Source organism: Lepisosteus platostomus, chromosome 2, assembly GCF_059453375.1.
Source record: "Lepisosteus platostomus isolate fLepPlt1 chromosome 2, fLepPlt1.hap1, whole genome shotgun sequence".
Lineage (NCBI taxonomy): Eukaryota > Metazoa > Chordata > Actinopteri > Semionotiformes > Lepisosteidae > Lepisosteus > Lepisosteus platostomus.
Window position 1 is genome coordinate 74123493 of NC_142612.1, and position 12450 is coordinate 74135942.

Sequence of the window (12450 nt, forward strand, 5' to 3'; positions counted from 1 at the left end):
TGCTCCCCTTTTGACAGTAAATCGGCCTGAGATGTTGCGTGTTACAGAACAGCTCTGAGCTCTTGGTCAGGCATGATGCGACTTAAACTATTGACAATATCCGTTTACTCCAACAGAGGCTCGCAGTAACACAAAGCCTAATCCGGAAGGCAGTGAGCGCAATGGAGCATTCACCCTGAACATCAGTCCACCACAGGGCACCGACACACACCCCGGGGACAATTTAGATACGATTGTTAGACAGTCTAGACCGCTCATCTTCGGACTGCGGGGAAGGAAGCCCCTGCAGGAACAAAATGCAGCCCCATAACGAAAACAGGCAAACGCCACACGGAAGGGTCTGAACCCCGGAAACAAGAGTTCAAAATCCAGTCTTCATCAGAACGCATCGCGTTCTCCTTTACGCCCGTTTTCCCTGCAAGAAGTCGGGATCTCTAAAGGGTCAAATGCACACAGTGGCGTGCTCAGTCTTGCTCCGTTTTAGAGATGCCTGCGTCATTAACACCAATACAAATTAAAACGTATAACACGGATGTGATTCTACAAGATCTATAGGAAAGCTTTTAATGGCGCATGCTTAGTGACACAATACATCTTAGGGAAAGTTTTCCTCTTAAGTTGTGTTCAAGCAAGTTGCACAAACCTGCTCAGCATCCACAGCGACATACAGTAATTATAGAGACATCCATATTTAACATTTTTATGCAACCAGATGCTAGTAAATAGAAAAACTGGTTAATCTTTTTACCAGTTCAGATGAGACAACCTCATTGTCTAACAGACTTAACTTTTGAAACTGGTCACCTTGCACTTTTAAAGATTCCCTCATCTTCAGCAGACTTGGATTAGTTTTCTCACAGACCCAGTGTGCCGATTCAACGAATTTGCAAAATGACACTTATTTCCACACGTCTTTACTTCCTTTCTTCACACGATCCTGATCATCTTTCACTGCATCTAATTAAAATAATTTCAAAAGATGAATCTGTTTGGGGGAAAGTGCACAAGCTAACTAATAGTTCACTGACAGCACTGAGAAATTAAGAATGTAGAAGCCCACAACTGCTGGAGAAAAAAAAAAGACCAACTCCTTCAACCTCAATCCAGGAGATTAAAAAAAGGTTTTCCCACTCAAAGGAAACATTCCAATGCAAAATGCGATTATTGAATGTTTTATTAATCATACTGTATTATGGTAAGATTCACTGTAATACTGTTGAGGATTTCATTATACAAAAACTTACAATTCATGTTGCGGTTTCCACAACTATTCTTTAGGAATTCTATTCAATACAAGCACAAACAAAAATGCAAAATGTGACCAAATACAATACGAATATTTAACAATAAAATAAAAAACTTTATTAAACATATGCATTACCTTAAATTTTGACTTTTGCAACATTAGAGATAATTAAATAACATCCCTAGGGATTCAAAAACCAAAATGTTGTGTGTGCAGTCACAAAACTTGGTTCACAAGTGTCATTTGACTAAAGAAGTGTGTTATTGGGAAACCAAGCCAATCCAAAGTCCAAACCATTTTCAATTCTTTACACACTAGGCCTTGAGAAAAATTCATAATTGTTGCTTATGGTTTGCTCAAACACATTTCTCTGTAGTATACCTCAAATGAACTGAGAACTTCACTCAATGGCAAGATTCCATTTGCGTTTGGATCTTAAAGTATTACAGTGCAGAAATAAACAGCACAATTCAATATTTTACTTTAAGTATCGGTTTGTAAGCATTTAAAAACATAATTTGATCTGTGAAGAACCAGGTTTAATTGAAAGACAAAGTTGATTACACACATTTTACTCCAAATAAAAAACACGTTTAGGAAAGTCAAGCCAGAACAAAATCCATAGTTTACAATTTTGTTTCTCTACAGTAAACACTTGTTTCACCTTGATGACATTTACTCACTCATTTTTCTTGAACACTTTGAGATTTATCCCTGTTGCTTCTGTGAAATAAATTACATGTACAAGCTACTGAACTGTAACACCCAATATTTAATACTAAAAAAATATTTTAAAAGGGCAAAAAAATGGATATCAAACGATATGAACTTTGAATGAAAACCACACAGCAAAGGCACTATAAAAATGCAGGGATGTTTCATGAACAAATCTACTGTATTTGCCACAATAATGAAGCTGTGTGAAATCATCACCAGCCCTAGAAGAGTCTCTTTTAACACTTATAGCAAGTGGTCCTACTAGAAAGCAAAACAATGGAGGCAATAGAACCAAAGTAAGGTAGTCTGTTTGTGTCTCATCTCTCAGCACAGTGATGATCTAAGGCTTGTTAATTTGGCCCATGAAGAGCACGGTACCTGAAAAACACCAAAAGTCAGATAGTTAATTCAAATGAGAAAAGGCCCCCTCCTGCTCATCAATACTGAATTATCACTTATTTTACCAGATGCCAGTGTCAATGTCAGTGAAGCCAGGTTATTACCATATTTTTGGAAATCTTCCTGCTTTAGGCAGCTAGGTGGGAACTGTTACTGCATTTACACAAAACTATTAAACTTATTTAAGTTAAATGTATTTGCAAACAGTGCAAAATCAGTTTTATTGTGCATCTGTGATGACTAACATTATTAGGTCTTCCATTTTGGCAAAGTCTGTGTTACTGCACTGCAGCTCTACACAGTACAGATGACATGCCATTCTTCAAGAGCTGCTGGGCGACATCACTAAGCTCCAGGTCAGAGCCTGCACGGCCCAGTTCAGATCGGAGAGAATTACTGCACTAAAATTAATTGTGCACACCTATATAATCCCAACATCTACAAACGCCTGAAGTGTCTTTGTCAAAATAAAATTAAGCTCCTCTAGTACTTGTTTCTCTGTTGAGATTGCTGGGGAAGACTGCGTGTTGTCTAACAGTTTAACTTCTCTACACAAGCTCCTCACGTAAAGACTTGTTTGCATTGTACTGGATATTAATAGGATGGTGGCTTATAGCAATATATTCTGGTTTGTACAGACCTAGAAATACATTACAAAAAAAAAAAGACACCATAATTGTGAAACTTTAAATTCTACAGCCAGTATGTACAGTATTTGAAAATCAATCAACCATGGGTCATTCAAAGGAGAGGATGAAGGAGAATGCAAGACAGAACGGGGTTCTGCAAATCTCTACCTGTCGCCTTGTGTCGAACGATGAACAAGAATGGTCTGTCCACAATGACCCATGGGGGTGATGACCGGGCCAGTAATATTGCAGCTTGAGAGAGAAAAATTGAATTTAAATACAAAAAACTAAAAAGCATCAAATAAGATACTTTCCCTATTAAGGTCACAGCCCTTTAGTTATTGAAATATTGATATAAAATTGCTTCAAGTATCACTCACATGCAGATTACTCTATAGTGGTTATGGGTCTGGGTCCCATAAATGAGAAACATGCAATTAAGGTTTTGTGTTAAATCTGTAGTACTAAGTGACTGAATCCAACATGCTCCTGTGACCATAAAAGTAAGGGTCTGTTTCAGGAATGTGCAATCCTGATCCTTGAGGATTGGTCTGTCTGCAGGTTTTCTAGGCGTCTTTAAAGCAGCAGCACCTGCTGAGCTGGGAGAAACTGAATTCATTCATTTCTGTTGATTCAAAAGCACCTTACAACCCCATCAGGTCCAGATGCAAAGGCTTCATAGAACAGTACTTATAAAACAACAATCGGGCCACAGCTAACTGTAAAGCAACTGGACTAAATTTAACAGACTTAGGCCATTAAGAACCGAATGAAAATAGACACACCAGCCGTGCAAACCTAGAATCAGACAGCCCTGGCCTACTCTGTCAGCTGCGGAAATCAGAATCTTACTTGTTGCAGCTGATGCTTTGGTGCCATCCTCAGTCACCTCAATTTTGGATTTCTGCAATGCCTTCGATACATGGAGGGGCTCTGAACCTATCAATAAGAAGACAGCAAAAATGGACAAAAACAAAACTTTTATTAATAAATTACATTACAAGTTCTTTTAAAATGTCAACTCATGGAAGTATTTTCCAGCCATCTTCAAAGTGATATGAAGCTGAACGAGGAAAAGACAGAGAGACATGGAAAAGGTTAAAAGTTACGTGTACGTTTAAAAATGCTTTTAAACTTGGGGGAAAAAAGCAGGAGTTACTTGTAAATCAAGTGTCCTTTTGAACAGAGACATGGTGCTGTCTCTGGTGTTGTGTCCACTACAGGCTGTTCTATTTGTTCTATTTGTCACAGAAAAGAAGGTTACGTTTTAAATGAAGATCTACTGTACATCTTGATGGTTATGAGTGCTTAATGTGCACTCTCATTTAACTTGTAATTAAGATTACCTACTCACTGCTCCTGCCGGCGATCAATATTTTGAAGAGAAATTAGGTTTTATGTATAATTTCTTAACAGAAGCCTGATCATGTTATTATATCAATAACTGAATTAATTACAATAAAATGTCTCTTTTGCATGTTAATTAAGAAACAGCTCTCAATCAAGATTTAATACATAATTTAACAGTCAGTCACTCCATTTCAGGGCACGTTTTAAAATCCCTTGCTGTCCCTGTTCATTGATCAACACGAGTTATATGGTTAACCTACTTGTATATCTATAGACCTGCCAGCCATAACAGCTAGTAAAGAGTCATTTTAAACCACAAGTAGCTTTTAGCAAATTTCTATTTTTCCATATCAAAAGTGACGTGACCATATATTTTTATATAGTAGACCATATAGTTTTATTTAATACATGCGTTAAAGGCATGCGATTCTATTCATCATTACAAAGCCTCTTATTGACAATAATGGCCGGGTAACCAGGAGTCTGCCCTGGTGGAACTCCACGATGAACAAGACTGCCAGTCCACTGCAGGGCATAGACACTAAATCACCTGCACAGCTTGTCTTCAGGAGGCAAGAGGAAACTGGAGCACCTGGAGTAAACCCACATGGGCACAGAGAGAACCTGCAATCTTCACACAGCAGGTACACCGGGCAGAACCAGAACCAGGACCCAACAGCTGTTGGAGTGCTAGCTGCCACACCACTGTGCGTTTCCCCAACATTAAACCAGGAAAAACAACTGCCTTTTATCTTCAAGGGTTAACACAAAACGGAACACTGGTTCCTAAGGTCAGACATCTACCAAGATATTTCAAGCGGATTAAAGCAGCTGTACCAGCATTTATTTATACTTACTTATTTGTTTAAAGTTTGCTTTTGTTTGATCGAACATATCTGTAATACCAAGAGCTGAGAGAGGTGCCTCCAAATCTGTTTCTGCTTCCACTGTAAATCTGTAAAAGATGAGGAACCGGCATTGATAACAGACTTTCTAAACACAACAGCTGTATTGCATTGTCACATGTTTCACAACTTGTAAAAATGGATTGCACAGCACTGAAGTGACATCATGGGGGAAATTTTTTTTTTTATTGCTACAAAAGCAGTCCCCAACCATGATGGAGTACTGAAACACTAAGTGTGAATGCTGTCAATTTGATAAATTAATTGCAATGATAATCACAGCTTTGATAAACTGAATCTCAAAAGTCTCCATACCCTGAACAGGAAGCTTATTTCATTTGCAAACTGAATAAAAACAGATTTGGCAAAAACCAAAATCTTTATAGTGAAACGGGAGAAGCAGGTTTAAACTTGGCAGCTTTAAGAAAAATATTCTTCCAGAAAACAGTTTGAACATGTTAGGGCTTTTAAAATATGTACATTCCACGATCATATCTTAAAAGGCAGCTCAAAGTGGTTCACCTTACTTTGGCAGGAGAAGTCGTACTTTTCTCTGGTTCATAAGCTTCGTCCAGCTCTGAATGGTCATGGTGCTGATGTGCGGAATTATTTCAGAGACCAGAGTACTGTCTTCAGAAGGCACTGCGATCAGCATACTGATCGTGTCTCCATGGTAGGGCAGCTCGATGACTTTGTACTTGATGCCAAAAGGGGTACTTGCCAAGCCTAGGGAAACAAGCACTCGATCAGCACTGCAGCCCTAATTATACATTAAACAAAAAAAAAATGACATGTAAACTGCTGATTGTATGAAATACTTCTATTTGTCAGCTGTTGTTTCTCATTAATCTTACCACCGAACATGCAATTTAGTTCTGAGCTCTCCAATCGGCAGCACTCCGCATGCCTGAAGTTCCAACATCCTGGATGATAACCTTAATCTCAAGGAGCTCTTACCAATGTTGAACACGGAAAGCTGTGACATCATAGGAATTCTGTAAACCTTCCCATCTCCTGCAGTGAAATTTCTCATCTTGGTGTTCTCGGGCTGAAACCGTGATTTCCACAAGCCCTTGAAGTATATGGCATTTACTGCTACGAGCCTGGTGAGAGCCCCATCAAGCATGTCTGAAGAGACAATTGTAGGTATCATGCCTGAAACAGCAAACAGACACCAAGTTAAAGCGAATGAAGACAATACAGAGTAAAAAATATGAATACTGTAACTACTTTTTGTAGCCTATGCCTCTACTTGAACATGAGTGCTGACAAAAGAAACAGACTTATTAAATGAGGTTAATTGAAAGAGGGGAAAAAATTACACAAGCCTTTAATAACAAACCACCATATATCAGTCACTTTTATGTAGTTACTCCTACTATATACCCTATGCCTACATTGCAGTTCATCTAAACAGTTGCTGAACAGCTTGTTTGGATTTTTGAAGTTTTCTAGGCTATCCCAGTGAATTCTTCATTATGGAGAAAAAAAAATAAAGGAGGCTAGCAATTGCAAGTATTTAAATTAGATCTACGAAATGATTCAGTGATCTACAAAAGGACAATAACCTTACCCCTTTTAAAACTACAACCTGCTCCCGTTTTGTGGTCATGTGGGTGTTGAGCAATCTTTTAGGCATAATGCCAGATTAAAACAAGTCTTCCTTCACTGACGATTACAATAACACACCAAAATCCCAGGAACGTCAGAAGTGGTACACAGTCAATTGGAACAGCTTAGACGATTTTGCTTTCAGTTTTTTTTTTAATGCAGTACATTCTAGTGATCACAGACATGTTTCAGCTTTACAGCCCTTCATCACTGATGTATGGGGAAATGTTTAAAACAACTTGCAGTCTGACAACTTACCTTTTGTATGATCTCTAACCCAGTTGTTGATAGAATCTGCAGCTTCGCTGGTGTCAGAAAAGTCTAAATTCTTTGATTCACACTGGAAATTGGCTTTGTTAGTAGAAACAAAGAGGTCTTCCATTTTAAAGCCTTGCTGAGCAAAAATCGCATTGGCTATGGTCACCAAGTCCCGATTTTCTCTGGAAGTCAGATTTTTGTGTAGTCTTTTCAGCATTTTATAAGGCCCTTGGAAATTAAGCACAGGTAGCAAAATTATTTAAACCAACTACCAAAAAGTAGCAGAAAGTACTGATTTTACCTAATTAAACCAATATATTTCTGGAACGTCTCCAATACATCTGCATAAATAAAACTGATGTCCTCAGATATGGTCTCGTAGCCAATCTATAACTGATACAAACAACCAACAGACATCACTGTCACTTCTGCATCACTGTCGGAAATATAATCTCTTTTCAATATTACTGACTTTTTTAAAAATACAATCCTTGATTTGCAGAGATCACTGTAATTCTGTAAAAATGATTCAACTGGCACATCTGCATCATTATCATGTTGAATTATGGTGAACAAGCAAGTCCAAGCAAAGCTGAAATAGTGATAAAACAGTTTTATTGACCTAGTGAAAAAGTAAGATAAACTGCATCACAATTAAAAAAGAATGATGACTAAAAATAACGTGGTGTGGACTGGAGAAAATGTGCTACCCAATACCATGCAATACCAGGCCACATACCATGCTTCTTATATCTCAAGGCTGTCAGAATCTGTCTTCTGGTGTTGCCCTCTGCTCCCACCAACAGCATTCCCAGGATGCTGGCCACACTATGTGGAGACATAACCACATTTTCCTGTGGCCTGGACCTCACAACCTGGGCAAACAGCTGGATCCCCAAGTCTGAGCCCCGCTCTCCATAGGAAGAAGTACTTGGGATCTGGGCATAGACAGTGGACATCGCCATGCCCAGGGACAGCAGGATGAGGGAGAGATGTCCCATTCTGTACTATTTATACACCTAGAAGGAAATACATAAAGATATATTAAAGACGACTGCCCTGCAAAAATGTTAAATCATAAATAATATATAATCACATTTCCATGTAGTAGAAACTGTTCAAGCAGTAGAAAAAACAAGGTTGCAATTCACAGGAAAAAAGGGACATGTTAAACATCTGATATAGAAATGCATAGTTTACATCTTTTGTTTTGGCTAAAAATAAAACCACACGACGAAAGTTAACACGCCATTTCACAAACCTTTGTCTGGCTCTGCAAGATCAACTGTAAATATACGTGGATGTATAATTTTCAAGCATTTCGTAACCAGAGAAACCACTAGCGCAAGGTTAATGTTACAGCATGTTCCAAACCATACAGACAAAGCATACACCCAAGCAAAAGCATTGAGCAGCAGCCATGTTTGAGACACAGCTGATTTAAAAGATGTCAGAATGGTTATCATTTATCTTCCCATCTTTCAGATAACTCACGCAGCACTTGAGCAGCTTCTCATCCTAGGTACATTCATTTGCCAGCTGTCACCTCCCTGTTCTGTTCACTTTTATATTTTACGAGTAGGCCTTCACCAATACAGATCCAAATATTCAAATGCTTGACTGTCATGAAGAATGGGTAAACATCAAGGACCGAAACAAAAAGACCCAAATAATGATTCATTTGTGAATTTCATTTATCAGACAAACTTGACTCAGCCATTCGCTTTTCAAACTACTGTGTTTGCATACTTTATAGTAAAGATTAAGCTCAACACTGCACATTGGCACATTGAAACGTTGGTTCTCTTTATAGAAAATATCTGCTTGGACAACTACCTAGTTTCTAGAGAAGTATTGCATAAACTCTCAGAAGGGGAAAGAATTATATATCTTTACCCCTTTTAGATAAATTGGTAATCTGTACATAAAATGCTCAACTATTTTTTCTTCAGCTAATGTAAGCCATATTCTAATGGGTAAGATATTTCCGTTTTCAAACAACTACATATTATTTGTGCACAGTGGGTTCATTACAGGAAGTAGCTTGCGTGAAAGTTTAAAGTTATAGTCTCTTGCAAGAAGATTAAAAATTATTTGCAAATACTATTTTCAATGCATCATCATTAAACTGCAAAATCATTCAAATCCTTTTACAAATACAGTTCTTTAATAAAACGTCCTATGAACAGCAAAGATAAACGGCTGATATGAATGGGAAATAACATGGTAACTTCACTGTGAATCATTCCTCTACAGTAGTCTGAAATTCTCCAAAGTACAATATTTGTAGTGCCTTGCACTACAAATATTGATGTGCAGAATCAAAATGTAATTGTCAGTAAGGGGGTCAGATAACATTCAACTTCTTTGTAAGTCAAACAGCGCGAATATTTTAATTTACCTGAAAAATTTGGAATTTGAAAATTCCGTACAGAAGAAAAGAGTAGGAAAAGAATAACGTCGTTTAAAAACGTAAAATCTTAAATGGTTTACGAGGTTAGGTGTCCGACGGTTGTAGCACTAATTCTATGAAATAATTGTCACAAAGCTGAAAAAAAATTGATCCCTCCCTTTCTCCTCACACCTTAAAAACTTTAATATACATTTAATCGTTCAGACGGGGCTACAATGATGTTCTCCAAAATGAAAACGATCTAGGCGGAACCCCCACTTAAAGCAGACCAACGCATAAAATATTTGTTCAGCTACGTTTTACAAATTAAACGTTTGTCCTTCCGTGCAAAATATTTTCAAGCGTTTCTCGAAATGTGTCAGATGGTAAACTTAATCCTTCACCAAGGTAAGTATTCTTGCAATTTATCACACGATGTTTCTTAGCTTTTACAGCGTTTTGAATGTATTGTTTGTTTACACACAACAATACTGAGGTGTTGGAAAAGAGATATTTGTATTGTGTACAATATGTGTATTGTACTGGTTGAGAGAAGAACCTTCCGGATCAGTGAAACATGATTTCTTAACTATTCTGAAATAGTATCGCCAATGTGTTCATCCAACAAAGACATTTTATACATTTACACATACATTTAAAAAATGGCTGACAATTAAACTTCTAGGTAAAAGGCTATAGGTTGTACTAAATATATAACTGCTGGACACTTCTGCGTCTTTAAAAAAAAAATGCAGTTCTGACTATAGTAACCAGGAACGTTTACTGACTGCTTTCAAGCGATCAATTCCAGAAAATAAGGTTTACTTTGTTTCACCGATACCCTGAAAAAGTGTTTTTATCCACGTGCAAAGCTTTTACAAACACGTCGTTTTCCCTTAATTATCTAAGCAACCCGACGTAAAGTGTAGCGAATTCAAACCCAACAAAGCCAGCGCCGCGAATTAGCTGTAACCAAACCCCACCTGTAAGAAGAACCTTACCTTTTGATTTCCCAAAATGCTTTCGTTTCAGTGCATAACACACAAACAAACTACGAAAGCCTTCAAAAACTTCCGTAGCGAGTTAATTAAATATATATCGATATATTACGTCTTTAAAAATCTCACAGTTATCCCTCTTACATTTATACCATGTGTGGACAAACTACCGCCCCTTGTTTATTTTACTAGCTTTTCAAGAACTCCTCCCTAGGAGCTGGAGGACGAGATGAGTGGAGAACGAAACGCCGCTTTTACTTCGTCAACAGGAAATGACACCTCCTTAGAAATTTCGTTTAAAAAGCCCTGACAGAGGAGTTTGTCTGGTGTGCTCCTTGTTATTCTATTTTGCGAAATAATATTTTGTTTCAATATGGAGTAACCGTAAGCAGTGAACTGTTAAACAGCCTCCCGATTCACTTTTCCTCGGTAAATGATTTTGCTGCTTATCATCTTAATGCTTATTAAATCAAACATATTCCAATAACGTCATTTAGGCGTCGAATCGAATTATTTCAATAATTCAATATACAGGCGTATCATTTGAAAGAGGGCATTTCATAAGTTCAGGGAAACCAGAAAAGCTCATTAAACACCCATGCTGCAGAAAGACGGCGAGCTTTGTGGGTCTACTCTAAAACTCGTTACATAGAGTATTATGCGAGGGAATATCAAGATAAATTATGTTATGGGGTGCCAGCAGAAGACTTCTATAGGAACAAGTGATTAAGTGTAATTAAATGCCCACATGCATTTCTAATTTTGTATTAATGGAAAACCATTAAAAAAGCTTCAGGCGAATATCAACACTTCGGTTGACTAAGACAGTTTCAGGCAGCGTGAGCTGGGTTGATCCAGAACTGATTTCACAATTATGTCCTTCTGTTCCTGCAATCTCTGGAGGTGGAGCAGTCCATATGAACGATGCAGACAGAATCTGAAGTACTGCATTTATGCTCCAGGTGTTTGGGGATAAAAACTGTCAGCACAGTTCATTTTACACCTGGAATAACTTTTCTCAGCAAATTATGACATAGTGAAGTATAGCCAAAATTCAAGCTTTTGTGTGCCAGTTGCTTCAGAAATTGGCAATACCTTTATACCAACAGACTGAGGTGCATAGGGCTTGAATGCTGCCAAATCCTTCAGAAGCCCTCCCCCACAGATTCCTGGTTTTCAATATTACTGCAGTTCTGGTTTTACCGAGACTTACAGCATTTCCTAACGTCTGCTAGTTTAGACACTCAGTGCTTATGTCTGTATTTATTAACATGACTAAGCTCTGTTCCATCTTTCCCTTTGAAAAAAAAGACCAGGTTCCCTATATCCACACAAGTAAATTCATGAAAATCATCCATCTGAAGAAAAAAAATGACATTACTATAAATTTCATGTTGGATTGTGGCTTAAGTGTGTATTACTCATCTTGAGTAAAACATACAAACTTTCTAAAACATGTGATCAGAAAACAAACTCAATTAAAAAGGGAAATTTGATTTCATAATACTATAAAAATATACAGTATATGGGAAAAAAGATGCCTTTGGTCGGAGGCAGACTGTGTCCTCTGGCCTGGAGGCTGATGATTTCAACCCTAGCGGTTGTGCAGACAGGCATGCACAGTGAAGTAAGAGTGGAAATACTGCCTTCTACAGTTATTATCACTGGCCCACAATAAGCTTCCCTTACAAAACAAACACTTCTAATAGCTTGTCCTGAAGACCAAGGTAAGGCTGCGCTATCTGCGGGCTCTCTGCAAGTCCCAGTGGAACCTCAAAACTGCCCGAGAGCTGCTGGAACCAGTTGTTGGTGTGGATTTGGCTGCGAGATCCTGGGTCAACCACATGCAATCAGCCCATGACTGGCGGACTGTATGACAGACTGTCTTGGTAGTAAGGGTGTCCAGCCTTCCACTGACACCCAGGCTCTGTTTCTGAGCTCTGGG

At 38.1% G+C, this 12450-nt stretch overlaps 1 protein-coding gene across 1 annotated transcript; it reads right to left on the reverse strand.

Moving 5' to 3' along the window:
- Positions 1 to 1156: 1156 nt before the first annotated feature.
- serpine2 (serpin peptidase inhibitor, clade E (nexin, plasminogen activator inhibitor type 1), member 2) lies at positions 1157 to 10669 on the reverse strand. The gene is made up of 9 exons (XM_088617927.1): positions 10509 to 10669; positions 7855 to 8134; positions 7116 to 7343; positions 6204 to 6401; positions 5774 to 5972; positions 5199 to 5296; positions 3844 to 3930; positions 3160 to 3243; positions 1157 to 2341 (listed from the first exon to the last, which is right to left on the reverse strand). The coding sequence occupies exons 2-9, from the start codon at positions 8114 to 8116 to the stop codon at positions 2304 to 2306; spliced, it is 1194 nt and encodes a 397-aa protein (XP_088474053.1). The 5' UTR covers positions 8117 to 8134; positions 10509 to 10669; the 3' UTR covers positions 1157 to 2303.
- Between the last annotated feature and the right edge of the window lie 1781 nt (positions 10670 to 12450).